Source organism: Heptranchias perlo, chromosome 14 (genome assembly GCF_035084215.1).
Source record: "Heptranchias perlo isolate sHepPer1 chromosome 14, sHepPer1.hap1, whole genome shotgun sequence".
In the NCBI taxonomy this organism is placed as follows: Eukaryota; Metazoa; Chordata; class Chondrichthyes; order Hexanchiformes; family Hexanchidae; genus Heptranchias; species Heptranchias perlo.
Genome location: NC_090338.1, coordinates 4,215,397 through 4,240,207, shown reverse-complemented (window position 1 = coordinate 4,240,207; position 24,811 = coordinate 4,215,397). Strand labels below are relative to the sequence as shown.

General features: G+C 44.4%; 1 protein-coding gene across 1 annotated transcript in view; it reads right to left on the bottom strand.

The window, feature by feature from the left end:
* mgat4b (alpha-1,3-mannosyl-glycoprotein 4-beta-N-acetylglucosaminyltransferase B) overlaps positions 1-24,811 on the bottom strand; it is a 301,140-nt gene that overhangs the window by 151,044 nt on the left and 125,285 nt on the right. The window contains exons 3-4 of the mRNA XM_067995968.1: positions 13,998-14,141; positions 12,460-12,593 (exon numbers count right to left, since the gene is read on the bottom strand). Of these exons, the coding sequence (XP_067852069.1) occupies positions 12,460-12,593; positions 13,998-14,141 (278 nt within the window). The remainder of the gene's footprint in view (positions 1-12,459; positions 12,594-13,997; positions 14,142-24,811) is intronic.

Sequence of the window (24,811 nt, the reverse complement as noted above, 5' to 3'; positions counted from 1 at the left end):
ACAAGTCAACCATGATCTTCACTTTGGGTTGATGGTCTTCACTCTCCTTCATGTACCATGGGGAGTTTTGAGGCAAAAGTCCAAAAGAAATATATTTTTAAATTCAATTCTCTTAAGTATCCAACATGCCAAACCATTATAAGACTTTTGTCAGCTATAACTTAAATTACATCACGACCTCAGTCAGTCTCACACTGACCGACAATGGCTCCCGGTCCAGCAACGCCTCGAATTTAAAATACTCATCCTTGTGCTCAAATCCTTCCAAGGCCTCGTCCCTCCCTTTCTCTGTCACCACCTCCATCCCTACCATACTTAGAGATCTCTGTGTTCCTCCAATTGTGGCCTCTTGCGCATCCCCGATTTCCTTCACCCCACCATTGGCGGCCGTGTCTAGGCCCTAAGCTCTGGAATTCCCTCCCTACCTCTCTTTCCTCCTTTAAGACGCTCCTTAAAACCTACCACTTTGACCAAGCTTTTGGTCACCTGCCAGAGTATCTCCTTATGTGGCTCAGTGTCAAATTTTGTCTGAACACGCTCCTGTGAAAAGCCTTGAGAACATAAGAACATAAGAAATAGGAGCAGGAGTAGGCCATATGGTCCCTTGAGCCTGCTCTGCCATTCAATAAGATCATGGCTGATCTTTGACCTCAACGCCACCTTCCCGCCCCAGCCCTTGATGTTTTACTACGTTAAAAGGTACTATATAAATGCAAGTTGTTGTTTAATGGATCGAATATCATTGCATGGTGAGTGCAGAAGTGGAGAATTCCAGCCTATATTTTTTATTTGTACAAAATATAGTCAAGCTTATTAATTATAATACTGAATGCAATATCCTGATGTTCTGACATCCTGACATCAAAAAGAATAATTAGGTTAAAAGAGTGAACTTAGTTCAGTTCAGTAGAATCTTCCATTCTATTCCCTGCATGCAAGTTATACCAAAAGTCACCTTACAACTGCAGGGGAGTCCAGAACTAGGAGCCATAAATATAAGATAGTTACTGATAAATCCAATAGGGATTTCAGGAGAAACTTTTATCCAGAGAGTGGTTAGAATGTGGAACTCGCTACCACAAGGAGTAGTTGAGGCGAATAGCATAGATGCATTCAAGGGGAAGCTGGATAAACACATGAGGGAGCAAGAAATAGAAGGATATGCTGATAGGGTGAGATGAAGAGGGGTGGGAAGACACTCGTGTGGAGCACAAACACCGGCATGGACTAGTTGGGGTGAATGACCTGTTTCTGTGGTGTACATTCCTGTAAGAACATGGTGCCAATACTGAAAGCAGTACTCGAGACTAAAAAATGACAGACACAGAACCTCTAACAAGCAGTCATTTTTCCATCCAAAGATGTTCCTTCGATGAGTGTTTGATCCATTACAGACTCTTCCCCCACCCCCACTGTATTTAGGAACATAGGAACAGGAGGAGGCCATTCAGCCCCTCGTGCCTGCTCCGCCATTTGATAAGATCATGGTTGATCTGTGATCTAACTCGATATACATGCCTTTGGCCCATATCCCTTAACACCTTTGGTTGCCAAAAAGCTATCTATCTCAGATTTAAATTCAGCAATTGAGCTAGTATCAATTGCCGTTTGTGGAAGAGAGTTCCAAACTTCTACAACCCTTTGTGTGTAGAAATATTTTCTAATCTCGCTCCTGAAAGGTCTGGCTCTAATTTTTAGACTGTGCCCCCAACTCCTAAAATCCCCAACCAGCGGAAATAGTTTCTCTCGATCAACCCTATCTGTTTCCCTTAATATCTTATAAACTTCGATCAGATCACCCCTCAACCTTTGAAACTCCAGAGAATACAACCCCAATTTGTGTAATCTCTCCTCGTAACTTAACCCTTGAAGTCCGGGCATCATTCTAGTAAACCTACGCTGCACTCCCTCCCAGGCCAATATGTCCTTCCGAAGGTGCGGTGCCCAGAACTGCTCACAGTACTCCAGGTGCGGTCTAACCAAGGTTTTGTACAGCTGCAGCATAACTTCTACCCCCTTGTACTCGAGTCCTCAAGATATAAAGGCCAACATTCCATTTGCCTTCTTGATTATTTTCTGCACCTGTTCATGACACTTCAATGATCTATGTACCTGAACCCCTAAGTCCCTTTGGACATCCACTGCTTTTAACTTTTTACCATTTAGAAAGTACCCTGTTCTATCCTTTTTTGGTCCAAAGTGGATGACCTCACATTTGTCTACATTGAATTCCATCTGCCACAGTTTTGCCCATTCACCTAATCAATATCTCTTTGTAATTTTATGTTTTCATCTACACTGCTTACAATGCCACCAATCTTTGTGTCATCGGCAAACTTAGTTATGAGACTTTCTATGCCTTCATCTAAGTCGTTAATAAATATTGAGAATAATTGAGGCCCCAACACAGATCCCTGCGGGACTCCACCAGTCACATCCTGCCAATGTGAGTACCTACCCATTGTCCCGACTCTCTGTCGCCTTTCGCTCAGCCAACTTCCTAACCAAGTCCATACTTTTCCCTTGATTCCATCGGCTTCTATCTTAGCTAACAGTCTCTTATGTGGGACCTTATCAAATGCCTTCTGGAAGTCCATATAAATAACATCCATTGACATTCCCCTGTCCACTACTTTAGTCACCTCTTCAAAAAATTCAATCAGGTTTGTCAGGCACGACTTACCTTTCACAAATCCATGCTGGCTCTCTCTGATTAACTGAAAATTCTCGAGGTGTTCAGTCACCCTATCCTTAATTATAGACTCCAGCATTTTCCCCACAACAGATGTTAGGGTAACTGGTCTATAATTCCCCAGTTTCCCTCTCTCTCCTTTCTTAAAAAGCAGAGTGACATGTGCAATTTTCCAATCTAGAGGGACAGTTCCTGAATCTAGAGAACTTTGAAAGATTATAGTTAGGGCATCCGCAACGTGCTCACCTACTTCCTTTAAAAGCCTGGGATGGAAACCATCTGGTCCTGGGGATTTGTCACTCTTTAGTGCTATTATTATCTTCATTACTGTTGCTTCACTTATGTTAATTTTATCGAGTCCCTGTCCCCGATTCAATATAAGTTTTCTTGGGATTTCCGGCATGCTATCCTCTTTTTCCACTATAAATACTGACGCAAAGTAATTGTTCAACATGTCCGCCATTTCCCCATTGTCAATGACAATATCCCCACTTTCAGTTTTCAAGAGGCCAACACTGCTCCTTGTAAACAATTTTACAACACCAAGTTATAGTCCAGCAATTTTATTTGAAATTCACAAGCTTTCGGAGGCTTCCTCCTTCCTGAGGAAGGAGGAAGCCTCTGAAAGCTTGTGAATTTCAAATAAAATTGTTGGACTATAACTTGGTGTTGTAAAATTGTTTACAATTGTCAACCCCAGTCCATCACCGGCATCTCCACATCAACACTGCTCCTGACCACCCTCTTTTTCCTAAGTATAAAAGTTCTTCGTATTGGTTTTGATATCCATTGCAAGTTTCTTTTCATACTTTTTTTGTAGCCCTTACGATCTGTTTTGTGACCCTTTGTTGATCTTTGTATCTTTCCCATTCGCCAGGATCTGTGCCATTTTTTGCCTTTTTGTATGCCCTTTCCTTATGTCTTATACTGTCCCTTACCTCTTTAGTTGTCCATGGCTGTTTTTTTTGGCAAGTAGAGTTCTTGCTCCTCAGGGGTATAAACCGATTCTGTATCACGTTAAATGTTTCTTTAAACATTTCCCACTGATCATCAGTCGTTTTACCCATTAACAGATTTGCCCAGTTTACTGTGGACAGTCTCTGTCTCATCCCATTGAAGTCGGCCTTACCCAAGTCTAGAATCTTAGCAGCTGATTCACTTTTTTCCCTTTCAAACACTACATTGAACTCGATCATGTTAGGATCACTATTCGATAGATGTTCACGCACAGTTAAGCCTTTACCAAAAGATTGTTGCTCAAGATAAAGAATCACTGGATTGGGGGTAATATTCTGGCATGGGTGGAGGATTGGTTATCTAACAGGAAGCAGAGGGTTGGGATAAGTGGTTCATTCTCGGACTGGCAACCAGTAGCCAGTGGTGTTCCGCAGGGGTCGGTGCTGGGTCCCCAACTCTTTACAATTCATATTAACGATATGGAGGAGGGGACCGAGTGTAACATATCAAAGTTTGCAGATGATACAAAGATGGGAGAGAAAGTAGAGAGTGAGGAGGACATAAAAAACCTACAAGGGGATATAGACAGGCTGGGTGAGTGGGTGGAGATTTGGCAGATGCAATACAATATTGGAAAATGTGAGGTTATGCACTTTGTCAGGAAAAATCAGAGAGCAAGTTATTATCTTAATGGCGAGAAACTGGAAAGTACTGCAGTACAAAGGGATCTGGGGGTCCAAGTGCAAGAAAATCAAAAAGTTAGTATGCAGGTGCAGCAGGTGATCAACAAGGCCAACGGAATGTTGGCTTTTATTGCTCGGGGGATAGAATATAAAAATAGGGAGGTATTGCTGCAGTTATATAAGGTATTGGTGAGACCGCATCTGGAATACTGCACAGAGTTTTGGTGTCATAAGAACATAAGAAATAGGAGCAGGAGTAGGCCAATCGGCCCCTCGAGCCTGCTCCGCCATTCAATAAGATCATGGCTGATCTGATCCTAACCTCAAATCTAAATTCATGTCCAATTTCCTGCCCGCTCCCCGTAACCCCTAATTCCCTTTACATCTAGGAAACTGTCTATTTCTGTTTTAAATTTATTTAATGATGTAGCTTCCACAGCTTCCAGGGGCAGCAAATTCCACAGACCTACTACCCTCTGAGTGAAGAAGTTTCTCCTCATCTCAGTTTTGAAAGAGCAGCCCCTTATTCTAAGATTATGCCCCCTAGTTCTAGTTTCACCCATCCTTGGGAACATCCTTACCGCATCCACCCGATCAAGACCCTTCACAATCTTATATGTTTCAATAAGATCGCCTCTCATTCTTCTGAACTCCAATGAGTAGAGTCCCAATCTACTCAACCTCTCCTCATATGTCCGCCCCCTCATCCCCGGGATTAACCGAGTGAACCTTCCTTGTACTGCCTCGAGAGCAAGTATGTCTTTTCTTAAGTATGGACACCAAAACTGTATGCAGTATTCCAGGTGCGGTCTCACCAATACCTTATATAACTGCAGCAATACCTCCCTGTTTTTATATTCTATCCCCCTAGCAATAAAAGCCAACATTCCGTTGGCCTTCTTGATCACCTGCTGCACCTGCATACTAACCTTTTGATTTTCTTGCACTGGGACCCCCAGATCCCTTTGTACTGCAGTACTTTCCAGTTTCTCACCATTAAGATAATAACTTGCTCTCTGATTTTTCCTGCCAAAGTGCATAACCTCACATTTTCCAATATTGTATTGCATCTGCCAAATCTCCGCCCACTCACCCAGCCTGTCTATATCCCCTCGTAGGTTTTTTATGTCCTCCTCACTCTCTACTTTCCCTCCCATCTTTGTATCATCTGCAAACTTTGATATGTTACACTCGGTCCCCTCCTCCAAATCGTTATAGATTGTAAAGAGTTGGGGACCCAGCACCGACCCCTGCAGAACACCACTGGCTACTGGTTGCCAGTCCGAGAATGAACCATTTATCCCAACTCTCTGCTACCTGTTAGATAACCAATCCTCCACCCATGCCAGAATATTACACCCAATCCAGTGATTCTTTATCTTGAGCAATAATCTTTTATGTGGCACCTTGTTGAATGCCTTCTGGAAGTCTAAATACACTACGTCCACTGGTTCCCCTTTATCCACCCTCTACGTTATGCCCTCAAAGAACTCAAGCAAATTTGTCAGACATGACTTCCCCTTTGTAAAGCCATGCTGACTTTGTCTTATTAAATTATGTTTATCCAAATGTTCCGCTACGGTCTCCTTAATAATAGACTCCAAAATTTTACCCACCACAGATGTTAGGCTAACTGGTCTATAATTTCCAGCCTTCTGCCTACTACCCTTTTTAAAATAACGGTGTTACATTAGCAGTTTTCCAATCTGCCGGGACCTTTGCCGAGTCCAGAGAAGTTTGGAAAATTATTACCAAAGCATCCACAATCCCTACTGCCACTTCCCTCAAGACCCTAGGATGTAAGCCATCAGGTCCAGGGGATTTATCTGCCTTGAGTCCCATTAATTTACTGAGTACCAATTCCTTAGTGATTTTAATCGTATTTAGCTCCTCCCCCCCGAGAGTCCCCTGTTTGTCCAGTGTTGGGATATTCTTAGTGTCCTCTACCGTAAAGGCTGAAACAAAATATTTGTTCAGCATTTTTGCCATCTCCATGTTTCCCACCATTAATTTCCCGGTCTCATCCTCTAAGGGACCTATGTTTGCCTTAGCCACCCTTTTTCTTTTTATATAACTATAGAAACTCTTGCTATCTGTTTTTATATTTTTTGCTAATTTATTTTCATAATCTATCTTCCCTTTCTTAATCAATCCTTTAGTTACTTTTTGCTGTCTTTTGAAGACTTCCCAATCTTCTATCCGCCCACTAAGTTTGGCTACCTTATATGTCCTTGTTTTTCGTCGGATACTATCCTTAATTTCTTTACTTAGCCACGGATGGCTGTCATTTCTTTTACACCCTTTTTTCCTCAGTGGAATTTTTTTTTGAAAGTTGTAAAATAACTCCTTAAATGAACACCACTGCTCATGCACCGTCTTACCCTTTAATCTATTTTCCCAGTCCACTTCAATCAATTCCGCTCTCATACCATCATAGTCTCCTTTATTCAAGCTCAGTACGCTTGTTTGAGAACCAACCTTCTCACCCTCGTAAGAAAAGACATACTGGCTCTCGAGGCAGTACAAAGAAGGTTCACTCGGTTAATCCTGGGGATGAGAGGGCAGATATATGAGGAGAGGTTGAGTCGATTGGGACTCGACTCATTGGAGTTCAGAAGAATGAGAGGCGATCTTATTCAAACATATAAGATTGTGAAGGGGCTTGATCGGGTGGATGCGGTGAGGATGTTCCCAAGGATGGGTGAAACTAGAACTAGGGGGCATAATCTTAGAATAAGGGGCTGCTCTTTCAAAACTGAGATGAGGAGAAACTTCTTCACTCAGAGGGTGGTAGGTCTGTGGAATTTGCTGCCCCAGGAAGCTGTGGAAGCTACATCATTAAATAAATTTAAAACAGAAATCGACAGTTTCCTCGAAGTAAAGGGAATTAGGGGTTACGGGGAGCGGGCAGGAAATTGGACGTGAAGCTGAGTTCGGATTGGTCAAGGCCCTGTGGGTGGCGGAGCGGGCCCAGGGGCTGAGTGGCCGGGTCCTGCTCCTACTTCTTATGTTCTTATGTTCCTTATGTTAACTAAATCTGGTTCATTACTCATTACTAAATCTAGTATGGCTTGCCCCCTTGTTGCCTATAGGACATACTGCTGCAGAAAACTATCCCGGACACACTCAAGAAATTCACTACCTTTCTGACAGTTGCTCGTCTGCTTTTCCCAATCTATGTGAAGGTTAAAGTCCCCTATTAAGACCACTATGCATTTCTTACACGCTTGTCTGATCTCTGCATTTATACAATCTAGCACTTCAGAGCTGCTGCCAGGGGTCCTATACACAACTCCCACTATAGTCTTAGATCCTTTCCTATTTCTCAATTTCAACCCATAAGGTCTCTGTTGGCTGCTTACCTCTCGTTATATCCTCCTTTATCATTGAAGTGATTTCATCTCTAATCACTAAGGCTACTCCTCCCCCTCTTCCATTTTCCCCATCTCTCCTGTAGACCTTATAACCTGGTATATTTAGTTCCCAATCCTGACCATCCTGCAGCCAAGTCTCAGTAATAGCCATCATGTCATACCCTCCAATTTGAATTTGAACCTGTAGGTCATTTAATTTATTCCTTATACTCCATGCATTTGTATATAGAACTCTTAGTTGGGCCCCACACCCTAGCCTGACCTTCAGCTTTGATGCTGGGTTAATTGCCTTCCGCCTTCTAGTTTTTATTTTATCTGTCGTGCCTAAAGTACACTTTCTTTCCGCTGCTCTACGCTTTTCCCTTTCACTTGTTCTTGAACAACTGTTTGTACTAGTTGTATTGTAGATTTCCCCTGGGTCTTCCCCTCTCTTGCTGCTCTCAACTTTATTCCCTTCTGACTCCCCGCTCAGGTTCCCATCCCCCTGATTTATATTGTAGTTAATATTTTGCTGAACTTGTATATTTCATATTTCTATATTGTAAATACATTAGCTGCTTTAGCCTGTAAAATGTGACCTGCGTTTAATATTTGCCAATTAAATGTGTGGGGCCATCTAGCATGACACTACATTTAATCCAATAACCAGATAACTGCAAGTAATCTTCCAAGTCTCTGCAAGGGGAAAGTCCTTCACTGGCTCAGTTAACTTAATCCACGGATTGTTAAGCCATACACATGGGTGCTGCTGTTAAATCATTCAGGCAGAAAACAATTTCAGGATTTTACATAATTATCACATTGAGCCAAGGCATCCACCAAGCAATTTCAACACTTGCTTCAAATCTGCCCTCAAAGGGCAGTGGAGACAAATTCTCCGAATGTTTCAAGCGCCAGTTGGACTCTGTGATGGGAGGGAGGCAGGCAGATAGGTTTCTATAGAATGATGAGTTGTATGTGACAAATCTAATCTTGACTTATCTTTGTGATCATTTGCAAATTCTTAACAAATGTCACAAAAGGAAGACAGACCAGTATTTATATAGCGTTTTTCATGACCTCAGGCCTTCCCAAAGTGCTTTTTGAAATGTAATCACTATTGTTATGTAGGGAAACGCCATTGCCAATTTGTGTACAGCAAGTTCCCACAAGCAGCAATGAGATAAATGATCAGATAATCTCTTTTTTTTTAAAAAAAGTGACGTTGGTTGAGGGATAAATATTGGCCAGGACACCAGGGAGAACTCCCCTGCTCTTCTTCAAAAGTGCTGTGGGATCTTTTAAATCCACCCGAGAGGTGGATTTACTGAGTAATTGGCACACACTCCATGGATAAAATATATGCATGAAGATGCTGATGAAACATTTTCTGTTCCAATTTCTTCCCTTTCTTGCTCGAAAGCACTGGCTTGTGTCCAGGTACAGTTTGACAGATGTTACCAGCCTTTTACCTTGCCTAAACAGCTGTTCTTCATTTATAAACTTACACAGCAAATGTAATCCCGTTCTCGCCCAGTGACCATACACATGCACCTTCCAACAGATGTTACTGAATATTTATCGGAAGCAAGGATCCTTGTTCATTGTTTTTCCTCTCCCTAGCTTGGAGATAGTGGAGCTAATTCTATCGACTCTACTGCTGTCCCAGCTGAGATTAGCAGTGGCCAGGATTGAACCTGACTCACGACCCAAGATCCCGAACGCCTCCATTTTAAAATTTTCATCCTTGTGTTCAAATCCCTCCAAGGCCTCGCCTCTCCCTATCTCTGTAACCTCCTCCAGCCCTACAACCGTCCGAGATCTCTGCGTTCCTCCAATTCTGGCCTCTTGCACGTCCCCTCCTCCCTTCGTTCCCACCATTGGCGGCCGAGCCTTCAGCTGCCTAAGCCCTAAGCCCTAAGCCCTGGAATTCCCTCCCTGAACCTCTCTACCCCTCTCCTCCTTTTAAGACACTCCTTAAAACTTACCTCTTTGACCAAGCTTTTGGAGACCTGTCCTAATATCTCCTTATGTGGCTCACTGTCAAATTCTGATTGATAACGCTCCTGTGAATTACTTTCGGACGTTTTACTACATTAAAAGGTGCTATACAACCAACAGAAGTGTGTCTGAGTGAGGTCCAGTCCCCACCACTTGTACTGCCCGCGGCTTATAGCGGGCAACAGTCTATACCGGGCAACTAACGATAACCATTCCCATCACCATTGAAATCAATTACAAAGGCGTTGCTTACAACACATTGAGCTTGCCGGCTATTTAGAGCAATTCAATAAGATTTTCACACCTGGTTACAGTGCGATTACTTTAATTACTTAATCCTCTCTGTTTACCGTTTTAAAAGCTCTGCTGATTTCAGACGAATTGAAGCATTTATTAAATGTTTTCAGTTTGTCCTGCTAACTATTCACCTGAGGAGCCCGAGTACCTCAGTGCTGCGATGCCACAGTTTGTATCAGGGAGTGTGGTGAAACAACGGCTGAGTGCTGGGATAACATGCATTTACTCGCCATCGCTCAGGCTCCAGGATTTCATTGTCTTTCTCGTCATCACCTGTCAAAGTAAAGCATCCCTCTCCTCTGTAGGATGTTCACGACTCCTATATGAACAAGATAGAGCCGGAAGCTCAACTGGCTGCTGACACGGCCACTGCTTTGTCGCAGGTAAATCGCGGTTACACCAACTCGCCTGCTATAAGCTGTGGGGACTGTTCCAGTTTATTCATTGTTCTTCAGTCTGCATGGATCTGTCCAAACTTTATTTCACCTTTCTTCAGTCAGAATCATAGAATCATACAGCACAGAAGGAGGCCAATCGGCCCATTGTCCCTGTGCCGGCTCTTTTGACAGAGCTATCCAATTCGTCCTATTCCCCTGCCCTTTCCCCATAGCCCTGCAAATTCTTCCCTTTAATTTGGGGTTCATAATTTTTTTTTGCATTACTGGTCGCCTCAGTACAAAAAGGATATTGCAGCAATTGAAAGGTTACAGAAGAGAGCAAACAGAATGATTGAGGGGATGGAGGGATCGGATTAAGGGAAGCGATTACGAAAATTGGGCATGTTCTCACTGGAAAAAGAGAACAGATGAGAGGTGATATGATTGCTGTTTTTAGGAATCTAAAAAGAACTAGATAATGTAGACCATGACCAGATGTTTCACCTTGCCCAGAACACTAGAACCAGAGATTACAAAGTGCGCTTAAAGGGGGGTGAATTCAAAACTAATCTGTGGAAACATTATTTCAATGAGTGAGTGGTCAATCTATGGAACAGGCTCCCGAGGGAGTCAGTGGAGGCAGATAGTATTAATTCAAATCAAAAAATCCATTCATCTCAGTCTTGAAAATTTGTGTGAGACAGAGAATAGAGTAGTGGTGAACGGTTGTTTTTCGGACTGGAGGAAGGTACACAGTGGTGTTCCCCAGGGGTTGGTACTAGGACCACTGCTTTTTTAAAAATATATATTAATGACTTGGACTTGGGTGTACAGGGCACAGTTTCAAAATTTGCAGTTGACAAAACTTGGAAGTGTAGTGAAAAGTGAGGAGGATAGTGATAGACTTCAAGAGGATATAGACAGGTTGGTGGAATGGGCGGACACATGGCAGATGGAATTTAACGCAGAGAAGTGCAAAGTGATACATTTTGGCAGGAAGGATGAGGAGAGGCAAAATAAACTAAATGGTGCAATTCTAAAGGGGGTGCAGGAACAGAGAGACCTGGAGGTATATGTGCACAAATCTTTGAAGGTGGTAGGACAGGTTGAGGAAGCGGTTTAAAAAAAGCTTTATAAACAGAGGCATAGAGTACAAAAACAAGGAAGCTATGTTGAACCTTTATAAAACACTGATTCGGCCTCAGCTGGAGTATTGTGTCCAATTCTGGGCACCGCACTTTAGGATGGATGTGAAGGCCTTGGAGAGGATGCAGAAGAGATTTACTAGAATGGTTCGAGGGATGAGGGACTTCAGTTATGTGGACAGACTGGAGAAGCTGGGGTTCTTCTCCTTAGAGCACAGAAGGTTAAGAGGAGAGTTGATAGAAGTATTCAAAATCATGAAGGGTTTAGATAGAGTAAATAAAGAGAAACTGTTCCCACTGGCAGAATGGTCGAGAACCAGAGGATTAAGGTGATTGGCAAAAGAACCAAAGGCAACATGAGGAAAAACTTTTTTAAGCCACGAGTAATTATGATCTGAAATGTGCTGCCTGAAATGGTGGTGGAAGCAGATTCAATTATGGCTTTCAAAAAGGGAATTGGATAAATGTTTGAAGGGAAAAAATCTGCACGGCTACAGGGACGGGGGAATGGAACTAATTGGATTGCTCTTACAAAGAGCTGGCATGATCTCGATGGGCCGAATGGCCTACTCCTGTGCTGTAACCGGTCTATGATTCTATGATTGTGGGGGAGAGTTCCAGATTTCTACCTTGTGTAAAAAAAAGTACTCACCGATTTCACTCCTTAATGGCCAAGCTCTAATATTATGCCCTCTTGTTCCGCTATCCAATTAGATCATGGCCAATCTGTACCTCAACTCCATTTACCCATTGTTCCATATCCCTTGATAACCTTTACTTGACAAAAATCTACTTATCGATAATTTTAAGATTGTCCCCTCATCCCCGGCCAGAAGGAATAGTTTCTCTGCATCCATCCGACTGAACCTCTTCATCATTTTGAAGACCTCAATTAGATCACCCCTCAACTATCTAAACTCAAGAGAATATAATTCCAGGAACGTGTTTACTCACCTCTGCAATGAGTACAACAATCACACAGTCTTCTTTCTCCTCGGGGGTCAGTTCATAAATGAGGGAGTTCAAGGTGTCGATCAGGTAACTGTGCACCTCCCGCTTTACAGTTGGAACTCCCATCACTATAGAAACTGCAGGCAAAAAAACAAGGCGGAAAACGGATTAGGATTATGTCAACAATGCAATGCACAATTTCTACATCAACAACCTACTGAGACAACCTTGGGAGGGGGGGGGGGGGGGGGGGGAGGATGGAAAACATGCAAGTTGTCCAACAGAAAATTTGTTTGAATTCCTTTCTCTCGTTGTAGTACAAGCAGCAAACAACAATCACAATTATAATACCGAAGAACGATTACTCGTGCACTTTGCATGATTTTATTTTTTGGGAAGTAGGAAACTGGGGGAAAGAAACAAATTTGGGAGACCGGCGAAATTTTTTTAAAAAATAGGGAGTAAAACTAGAGGTCAAGCAACCCACTGTGGCAACTGATGAAAAAATTTGAAAATAATACATCCTTCACCCTGACTGCAGTCCAGTGACATGAACAGACGAAGAACACTCAGGAGTGCAACCTTCAACAAAGAATTTGCATTTATATAGCACCTTTAACATAGTAAAACATCCCAAGGTGCTTCACAGGAGCGGTTATCAAACAAAATTTGATACTGAGCCACAGTATTATAATTAATAAGCTTGGCTACAATTGTACAAATAAAAAATATAGGCTGGGATTCTCCACTTCTGCACTCACCATGCCATGATATTCCACCCATTAAACAACAACTTGCATTTATCTAGTGCCTTTAACGTAGTAAAACATCTCAACGGATTGGGTGGGAAAGTGGAGTTGAGGTCGAAGATCAGCCATGATTTTACTGAATGGTGGAGCAGGCTCAAAAGGACCATATGGCCTATCCTGCTCCTATTTCTTGTGTTCTCAAGGTGCTTCACAGGAGCGTTTTCAGACAAAATTTGACACCGAGCCACATAAGGAGATATTAGGACAGGTGACCAAAAGCTTGGTCAAAGAGGTAGGTTTCAAGGAGCGCCTTAAAAAGAGGAGGGATGGTGGAGAGGCGGAGAGGATTAGGGAACAAATTCCAGAGCTTAGGGCCTAGGCAGCTAAAGGTACGGCCGCCAATGGTGGGGTGAAGGAAATCGGGGACGCGCAAGAGGCCAGAATTGGAGGAGCGCAGAGATCTTGGAGGGTTGTAGGGCTGGAGGAGGTTACAGAGATAGGGAGGGGGGGGCGAGGCCATGGAGGGATTTGAAAACAAGGATAGGAATTTTAAAATCGAGGCGTTGCCGGACCGGGAGCCAATGAAGGTCACAGCGGGTGATGAGTGAATGGAACTTGGTCCGAGTTAGGATACGGGCTGCAGAGATTTGGATGCAAGTCCCAGTGCCTAATGCACTTTTTTTTTGCACATGATTGATATTTTTACCCATTAGGCTCAAATTAAAAATTTAAAACTGCGATCTTTAAAAACTGCTCAAGGTTTCTGGGTCAATTGTTTTTTTTTTTGCTCACCTCCAGTTCTCCTCTGTCCCAGGTAGACGGACGGCTGGAAACTATTCTCTCTGGCGAGCAGGTGCGGGAGGTGATGGAAGATGCTTGGCAGCTGCAGTACATTCTTACTGATGGTGATGTTCCAGAGTTTGAGCTTGGTTTCGTCTGGAAAAGAGGGAACGATGATGAAAGTGAAGATGATACAAAACAGAGAGAAAATTAAAATTAGGATTGGCAAAGTTCATGGGGATCTAACTAGGAAATCATTTTGAAAACTGGTCCAGATAGAAGGAGCAGAAAGCAGGCGCAGGGAGATGACACCGCAAACAAAATGGTTTGTTAGAATGTTTTGAGGTTTACACAGAATTAAATACCATAACATTTCGAAGAGCAGTGGAGCTCTCCCCGGTTTCCTGGCTAATATTTATCCCTCAACTAACACCACAAACCGATTATCTTATTGCTGTTTGTGGGACCTTGCTGTGTGCAAATTGGCTGCCGCGTTTCCTACATTACAACAGTGACTACACTTCAAAAAGTATTTCATTGGCTGGAAAGCACTTTGGAACATTCTGAGGTCGTGAAAGGCACTATAGAAATGCAAGTCTTTCTTTCTATTTGAAAATATTAATCAAACTAAATGTGGCACCTGCATCTGCTTAAATTCCATACAACACTACTAGACGATCCAATACCCCAATGCAGGTCCCCAATCTCTCTCTCGACTTACCTATTGCCTAACCAGTCCTCAGTTTCTGCCTTGATACTGCAGTCCCTGCCCCTCAATCTGCTGCTGTCCTATCTGCATCTTTATTAGGTCAGACACCAGAATGAAACATAAACAAAGCACCCAAAAAGGACAGAAGTTGAATAGGGGCCATCGAAATCCCTACTACACAAGACAAAATGATAAAATAAAAAGCTTCACACAAGCAACAGAATGAATGCATACTAGGAATCTGCACTCCCTCAGTAGAGTCAGCCTAGATTATATGCGCCAAGTCTCCGGGGTGCGACATGAACCCACAACCTTCCGACTCAAGAGGCAAGAGTGCCACCTACCAACTGAGCCATGGCAGACCCCTTAAACCTAATCAGCTGGCTATTTAAAAACTATACAAGCATACCAAGACAAAATTTCTATTTTAAAATCACAGAAGAAATAACCAGATTTCACTAAAGAGTTCTTGAATGACCATAAGGAACTTGACATGTGACACAAACCTCTTCTGCTTTTCCTCTTTGTGACAATATTTTGGTTTATAAATCCAACAAAACACTGGGCTGACCTCATGATATTAAAATGTTAACTCACATTTATTTGAGGAGGGAAAGGCAAACCGTATTCCAAGTCCCATATCAAGCAAATCCCTCGTTGAGTGCAATATTAAAATAATTGAGCTGTAACCAAATTTGCAGTCAAGTGTAACGAGATGGTTCACAATTAGATTTACGTTCATGAGCCAGATTAAAATGGAAAAACCATCTAGAATAAATGCAGTTATTTAAAAACCAGTAAGATAAATTTGAGTTAAAAGGAATAAACAAAATGATTGTGTATAAGTGTCTTCTGCCCAGTAGCATTCTAACAAGTACAAGTTGAAACACACCACACAAATCTGACCAAAGGTCATTCACTCTGTTTCATCCTCCACAGATGCTGCCTCACTTGCTGAGTATTTCCAGCATTTTCTGACTAATTTTCCCTGGAGTTTTCTACTCCCATGTTTGAAAAGAGTGACTTAGGGGGTTAAATTCAATAACCCCCAAAACTGGGCACTAGCATAGCGGTCATCGATTAACCCGTGCCAGTGCTTCCGATGCAGGCTGCACGTGAGATTCGAGATGTCTGGTCACTAACATGCAGCCAACGCTACCCACGCTGTGGAGAGGCTGCACGCACAAGCAGGAGGTCCAAAATGGAGCATGGCCAGCACTTGTTAAAGGCAACCTGCACCTCTTAAAGGGGAGGTACACAGTCAACGAGAGCAGTGCGGGATGGCAGGAAGGATTGCTGGACCAGCAAGAGAGTATGGTCCAAGGTTCTCTGATGACGGACTGGAGGCCCTGGTGGAGGGAGTGGACAATAGGAGGGCCATCCTGTACCCGCAGGGTGGCAGGAGACCTCCAGACACCAGCTGCGCAGGCAGTGGGAGGCTGCGGCTGAGGTGGTAAATGCCAGGAGCACTGCATCGCGCATGGGGTGCAGTGCCGACAAAAGTTCAATGATTTGATACGAGCGGTCAAGGCAAGTGAATGCAAATGTGAAGTGGTGCATCCTACCAACTGCTCCACAGGCAACACTCCCAGTCAGCCACCCACCAAACGCTGCCCATCGTACACAACACTGCACTCCGCATGCTGCATCGCACCCTTACATAGCATACCACACTTGCAGACCACGCAACCACTACTCACAGGTCACACACATTGGCAACTATTCAACCATGACAGGCACATCACTCAGACACTTTGCAAGATACTCAGTGACACACTTCCTTCTATCTTGCAGGAGAAGGTGACGCATAACAGCCGGCAGCAGGATGCTTACATGTCCTCACCCCACCCCCGGAAGGAGACCGCGCTGGGAATCATTGGGCTGGCCGTTGCTGCGACCTTGGCCACTGGCAGCGCTGGAGGTCTCTGTATACCTAATCATCCTCCTCGTTTCCCACATCTCCCTCATCCCACAATCCTTTCTGACTCAGGTGCTGCAGATGGTGTCAGCACGCACGTCTTATTGCTCCTCTTCCCGCTCCACAACTTACCCCGTCTCCCTTTGTCATTGCAGTTACCCAAGAACTGGAGCGGGCACTGTCATAGTTGTAGTCGGAGGAGGACACTGAAGCCACACCGTCACTTGATTTGACACTCGTATCCACCATCTCAGAGACCGACACTGCGCATCCTTTACAGGTTAGGTTAGAGGAGGGATCTGTACATGGAGAGACACCGGGCACAAGTGCGCAGGAGCCAGGGCGGGGAGAACGGATACCACAGGTGCCAGCTTGCTGGAAGACTGCTGACAGGCGTACACCACCAAATGCTTGGTGCACTGGAAAGCCTGCCAGAAAGCCTGCGCACAATGTCAAGTGGCATGGAGGAGTCCACCTCAAACTTGGCACAGGGCTTTGCGCGGAGCTTGGAGCTCATCCTCATCCACGTGGAACGGGTGGTCAGCTCCATCAGCACACCTGAGGGACCCACCATGATGCAGCATCTGATGGCTGATGTTGCGGCTTCCATTGCAGCACCAACCGATATGATCAAAGGTCTGCAAGCTTCGGTTGAAGCTCAGACTGCTGCTATCGGGGCTCGGGGTACCACTGTGGAACGGGGCTTCCAGGGCGTCACAGCACTCCAGCAGCCCGTTCTCCATCTGATCACTAGGATTGCTGAGATACCGCCCCATGCGGGTGGCAGTGGCACCATGGCAGTCAAACCTGCTGTCCTCTGACCGGACGACAGCACTTCTGCTCCCACCCCTGCCACTCCGCCAGTGCCCTTGCTGTTGCCAGTCAGCCAGCCAGGCCAGACTGAGATGGTACAGTCTGAAGCCGGGCCCTCCTAACCCAGAGTTGCTCGAGGTCGTCCTCCAAGGCCACCTGCACGCTCCTCCATTGAAGATCAGCAGCCTTCCACCACCCATGCTCCAGCCACTGGGGATGCACCTTGAGGGAGCACTAGGATAGGTAGAGGCACACGAGCGACAGGCACTGAGGGAATCACAAGGGGGAATAGTCTCATTTTATTTGCATCATTTCATGTTTTAATTTATAAATGTGGATTTGAATTTGCATTTGGTGGTGGTTTTTATTTCTGCGATGAGCTGAGGGAGGAACCAATGTGTGATCACATGGAGGATGATTTGATGGTCATGTGGGGAGTGTAGGACTGTTGGTGACTTGGGAGATGTCGTTCACATTACTGATATCGCCCACGGATCAGGTGAGCCTGCAGAGCCCTAGTAGACAGGGCCAGTGTTCCTTGTTGCCCCTTTGTGTCTTCCTCCATTTCCCCCCTCCCCTCCTCCTCCTCCTCAGGGTTGTGCTGGATAATCGGTTGCAAGGGCTGCTCCCTCATAACAGTGAGGGTCTGCAGCATACCGTGATGATTCTTGACACCTGTTGAGCTGAGTACTGCAGGGCTCCAACAGAATGGTCCAGGCAGCGGAAGCGTTGCTTTAGGATGCGTGTGGTACGCTCAACGACATTGAGTGTGGCAGCATGGCTCTCGTCGTTGACCCGCTCCACACAGGTGCGTAGGTTCCTGACCGGGGTTATGAGCCACTTCATGAGGGGATAACCCTCGTCACCCAGTAGCCAGCCTTTGACTTGCTGTGCCGGTTCAAAGATAACCGTTAGACTGCAGCATTGTGAAGCCGCCGTGACTACTCCCAGGGTAGCGGGCATTGACCTCCATTATGCGTTGCATGTGGTCGCACATTCAGGGAGTGGAATCCCTTTCTGTTCATGAAGATGGCAGAGTTGAGATGTGGAGCATGTATGGCAATATGCATGCAGTCAATGGTACCCTGCACTATGGGGAAGCCTGCAATGCGAGCAAACCCTCGTGCTCACTCATTCTGCTTCTCTCTGTCAAGCGGGAACGTGATGAACCTGTTGCGCATCTCGTATAATGCCTCAGTGTCCTCCCTTATGCAGCAGTGCACTGCACACTGAGATGCTGCACAGCTCGCCAGCAGAGGCCTGAAAGGATCCAGAGCTGTAGAAGTTCAGTGCCACGGTTACCTTGACAGCCACGGGCAATGCTGTCCTTGCCCTGCCCGGAGCCTGCAGCAGGTGACAGATCTCAATTACAAACTCTTTGGTGAACCTCAGCCGTCGGATGCGCTGAACTTTGCTCATCTGGAGGTAAGAGTGGTGTTCCCTGAAGGCCCTCATGGGATATGACCTCCTGCTCCCTCTCCTCGTAGCTTGACCTGCTCTGCGTGGCCTCACTGCATGCTCGTCATGTTCTATGCCCAGCGGGAGCCCGAGCAAACCATCCATGATTGCCAGGAATCTTGTTCAAACACTGTTGTAAATTACACCCTACGGAAGTCAGCACCTGCCAAATGTACTATAGCAACTGTCAGTGTAGGAAGCTTCAACAAACACGTCCTGTTCTACCAGCAGCCAGAAGCAATAATCCAGCAACTAACCTGCAACACCTGTGTGATCCCTTTAAATAGCATTGGTGAGGGGTCCTCCAGGCACTTTAAGACATGTTCAGGTGTTCGTGGTTAAGAAAATGCATTGAGTGGAGCGTGAAGTGCCAAAACAGTGTCTATCACTTTAAATCAGCGTTGCACACCGATCAAACGCATATTCTCCCTACTTTACATGCTGCCAGCATTTGTTATCTGCGTGTGTGCGAAACCCTTTACCAAGATGGCGCCCGGGGCACGCAACGCTAGAAGCGTGTGCATTCCGGACGCCATTTTGGAACTTCGGGAGATCGCGTAGCGCTGAAACAACGGACGCTACACGGCCCAATTTCTAGCCCATACTGTCAAACCTGTTCATCAGAATTATAGGCACAAAGGTGATTTTGTTATACTCTATTTTTACCAAATGACATTCAATAAAACATTACACAATTAACCGCTGTACTTAATATTTGAAACGCGGTATTAATTTTAAAAACGTGCCCAGAGTATACTGTTTTAAACACTCCATTTATCCTGTACAGTATTAAAATCAGGAAGCACTTTTCACACAAAGGGTCGTAGAAATCTGGAATTCTCTCTAACCAGTAGTCTGTGGATGCTGGAACAATTGGAGTTTTCAAGGCGGAGATTGATATATTGTTAGGTAAGGGTACTGAGGGATATGGAGCAAAGGTGGGAAAATGGGGTTGAGATACAGATCAGCCATGATCTAATTGAATGGCGGAACAGGTTCGAGGGGCTGAATGGCCTCCTCCTGTTCCTAATAATACAAGCAAAATGCTTGCTTTACCTTTTCAATAATAACAGTACTGTGCAGTATCTCACTTAACAAGAACAGAATGAGAACCAACACAATATTGTCAAACTATCAAAGACCAAAACAACAAAACCTGAAGCGTCAAACCCTCAAACATCAAACTGTTGAATATGAATGAAGATATTAGGACTTTGGTTTCTTTTTTCTCACAGGGCTCGTCTCTCAAAACAAGATTCCACTGTTCTAGGCAGAAGCATAGGATCACAGTAGCAAAGTGGTTGTGAATTTAAATCCCATTATAGAAAGTTGTTATTTGAATTCACAGACAGACTGGTGAAATGGGCGGACACATGGCAGATGAAATTTAACACACAGAAGTGTGAAGTAATGCATTTTTGAAGGAAAAATGAGAGGCAATATAAACTAAATGGTACAATTTTAAAAAGGTGTGCAGCAACAGAGACACGTGTGGATTCACACATACAAAGCTTTGAAGGCGGCAGGACAAGTTAAGAAAGCTGTTAGAAAAGCATACGGGAGCCTTGGCTTTATAAATAGAAGCAAGGAAGTTATGGTAAACTTTTATAAATCACTGGTTAGACCTCAGCTAGAGTATAGTGTTAAATTCTGGGCACCACACTTTAGAAAGGATGTCAAGGCCTTAGGAAGGGTGCAGAAGAGATTTACTAGAATGGTACCAGGGATGAGGAAATTCAGTTCTGTGGAGAGACTGGAGAAGCTGGGATTGTTCTCCTTAGAGCAGAGAAGGTTATGGGGAGATTTAACAGAAGTGTTCAAAATTATGAGGGATTTTGATAGAGTAAATTGGGAGAAACGGTTTCCACTGGAAGGAGAGTCAGCAACCAGAGGACACATAGTAACAGGGAGTAGGCCATTCAGCCCCTTGAGCCTGTTCCATCATTCAGTTAGATCATGGATTTAAGATAGTTAGCAAAAAAGCCAGGGGGTCGATGAGGAGAATTTTTTTTTTAAACTCATCGAGTTATGATGATCTGGAACGTGCTGCCTGGAAGCAGATTCAATTGTAACTTTCAATTGGATAAATACTTGAAAAGGAAAAACGTGCAGGACGCTGGGGAAAGAACAAGGGGAATGGGACTAATTGGATAGTTCTTTCAGAGGGCCGACACAGGCACGATGGGCCGAATGGCCTCCTTCTGTGCTGGTAATTTGTGGCTGACACCAGAAAAATAAGCATGAAAGCTGACGGATTTTTACAAAAGCCAACTGGTTCACCAATGTCCTTCACCCTCTACCCCGTCTGACCTACATGTGACTCCAGGCCCATACTGGTTGATTCTTGAATGCTGGTGGTGCAACTAGCAATGGCTAATAAGTATTGCTTTGTTAGTGTCGCCCACATCCCGAGGACAAATACAAAAAGGCCGTTTAGTGCTGCCTTGGAAGCTCAATCTAAGGAGGAGGCAGAGGGAGGGGAGAAGAGCGAAAGATGTCACTGTCGTTCTCGGTCATCGCGCCCAATGACTTGCACTGCAACCTCTAAGTCGGACAGCATCTCACTACTCATCACTAGCCCATTGGCCATTATATATAACTCAAAGCCCATTTCGGTAAACATGTCAAGCAACTCTTTAAAACATGCCAAGAACTGTTCAGGGTTGAAAACATCAGCAGCTGATGTTCCTCTGGCTCCACACTGGTGTCTGCAATTTGTGGTCTTTGGTAATGAGCCCTTCACACCAGCCGCTGGTGATGGCCTGTGCAATGACCCAGGACCAGGCAGCAGCAAGGAGGCGCACTGCTACCCAGGGACCAAACCTAGGGGGTATAAATATAAGATATGCACTAATAAATAGGGAATTCAGGAGAAACTTCTTTGCTCAGAGAGTAGTTAGGATGTGGAAATCGCTACCACAAGGAGCAGTTGAGGCGAATAGCATAGTTGCATTTCAGGGGAAGTGAGATAAACACATGAGAGAGAAAGGAATAGAGGATATGGTGATAGGGTGAGATAAAGTAGGGCAGGAGGAGGCTCGTGTGGAGTATAAACACCGGCATGGACCAGCTGGGCCGAATGGCCTGTTTCTGTGCTGTAAATTCAATGTAATTCTATGTAATGTTACTGGATTAATCATCCAGAGAACACGAGTTTACATTCCACCAAGGCAGTTTGTGAATTTAAATTGAGTTATTAAAAAAAAATTTGGAAATAAAAAAAAAAAATCGGTATCAGTAAAAGTGACCACAAAGCTGTTGGATTATAGTTAAAAACTGACAGCTTTGTGATTTTTAAACTGTCTTTTAGGGAAGGAAACCTTCCGCCCTTACCCGGTCTGGCCAAAATGTGACTCCAGTCTCCACGCTAAAGGCGGTTGACTCTTAAATTGCCTCTGAAGGGGTTTAGTAAGACACTCCATCGTATCAAACTTCTACAAAGAATAACAAGCCAAACGGTCTGCAGAGGTTCAAGGAGTCCCATCACCACCACCTCAGGGCAACTAGGAATGAACAAATGCCAGCCTTGCCAGCGATGCCCACATTCAGAGAATTAATTTTTTAAAATTACAACCCTCAACTGGCATCGTAGGTCACTATGTTTGAGTTTGATGTGATGCTTTGCCTTAAAATTTCTGTTGATCTTCACGTTGCAAGGCTGACATTTTGTGGTAGGGTTGGGTGGCAGAGAAAGCAAACCTATGCTGCACAAGCTGGGCTTCTCATGAGAAGGTGCAATAGCATCATCAAGCAGGAGAAGGGTTAATTTACGAGGAGAGAGTACACAAACTAGGGTTGTATTCCCTGGAATTTAGAAGATTAAGGGGTGAGTTGATCGAAGTTTTCAAGATATTAAGGGAAACTGATGGGGCAGATAGAGAGAAACTATTTCCGCTGGTTGAGGAGTCCAGGACTAGGGGACATCGCCTAAAAATTAGAGTCAGCATGTTCAGGAGTGAAGTTAGGAAACACTTCTACACACAAAGGGTGGTAGAAGTTTGGAACTCTCTTTTGCCAACGCTAGCTCAATTGTTAATTTTAAATCTGAGATTGATAGATTTTAGATAACCAAAAGGTATTAAGGGATATGGGGCTAAGGCAGGTATATGGAGTTAGGTCACAGATCAGCCATGATCTCATTGAATGGAGGAACAGACTCGAGGGGCCAAATGGCCTCCTCCTGTTCCTATGTTCCAATGGCTCATATTCTTGGATAAGTCACAAGTCTCCTTTCCCACCACCTAGGTCCATGGCAATGTCTTCACTTCAGATGTTTCACAGTTTGACATTATGCTCTTTCTTCCACCTCCCCCAATCACCCATTGATGGACTACAAGTCTTTCACGGCAAGTTGTTGTGAGGGGGTCAGCTGCCTTCTCTGACGACAGTGGGCTTGTGACCAGCACACATTGTGCCCTGTTGAAACCAGTGCCACACCTCATCCGCATCCAAAATCGCTTTCGACTGCAGTATCCTTGTAGCAGTTGTACTCAGATGCAAGTCTGAGGGAGTCAGAAGGTTGTGGGTTTAAATCCCACTCCATGGACTTGAGCATATAATCCAGGCAGACATTACAGTGCTACACCGTTGTACCTGTTGTCTTTCGGTAAAATCGAAGCCCCCTCAGGTGGACCTAAAAGATCCCACAGCACTATTTTGAGGAAGAGCAGGGGAGTTCTCCCTGGTGTCCTGGACAATATTTATTCCCCAACCAAAACCTGAAACAGATTATCTGGTCATTATCACATTGCTGTTTGTGGGACCAAATTGGCTGCCGAGTTTCCTACATTACAACAGTGACTACACTTCAAAAGTACGTCATTGGCTGTAAAGCACTTCAGGACGTCCTGAAGTAGTGAAAGGCGCGATAGAAATATAAAGTCTTTCTTTCAGGTACGTTCTTCGCTCTCGAGCAGCGTTGAAAGAAGAGGTGCTGGGGACAAATTACTCTGCAACCTGGCGCTTCTATTTCTGTCAATCACCCGTGGTTTCTGGAATTTCCATTTATTTCTTTGTCGATGAAGCCCTATGGCACCAAGTAGCCGATAACACCACCTCTCATTAGCCCGATGGCACCAAGTAGCCTATAACACCACCTCTCATTAGCCCTATGGTGCAATGTAGCCTATAACACCACCTCTCATTAGCCCTATGGCACCAAGTAGCCTATAACACCACCTCATTAGCCCTATGGCACCAAGTAGCCGATAACACCACCTCTCATTAGCCCGATGGCACCAAGTAGCCTATAACACCATCTTTTATTAGCCCTATGGCACCAAGTATCCTTTAACACCATCTTTTATTAGCCCTATGGTGCAATGTAGCCTTTAACACCACCTCTCATTAAGGCCACAGGATCCAATGTGTATGCAGGTGATATTTGGTTTAAATAAAAGACTGCACTGACGATACTATTATATGCTCAACTCTTTAGACTTGAACCCTATGGTAACGTCAATGTATATCTTAATAAGTGATATTTTACGTCAACAGACTTAATTTCAAACAGGTTTTAGATGGTACAAAAACACAGACAATACAACGTGTGTGTGTGTGTGTGTGTGTGTTATACTAAATGCTATTCAACTGTAATATCGTCCAGTTGTGATGAAGGATCCCGACCTGAAATATTATCTTCTGCTCTTTCTGCAGCTGCTGACTGACCTGCTGAGTATTTCCAACATTTTCTGTTTTCCTGCAGCATTTTGCTTTTTGTACACGAAACAATTCTTGTACATAGAAATAGTTTTGCTACAGTGGATTTGTGCTGGATTATTATACACAAGCTCAACAACAACAACTTGCATTTATATAGCACCTTTAATGGAAGAAAACTTCCCACGGCACTTTACAGGAACGTTAATCAGACGAAAATTGACACTGAGCCAAAGCAGGAGGTATTAGGACAGGCGACTAAAAGCTTGG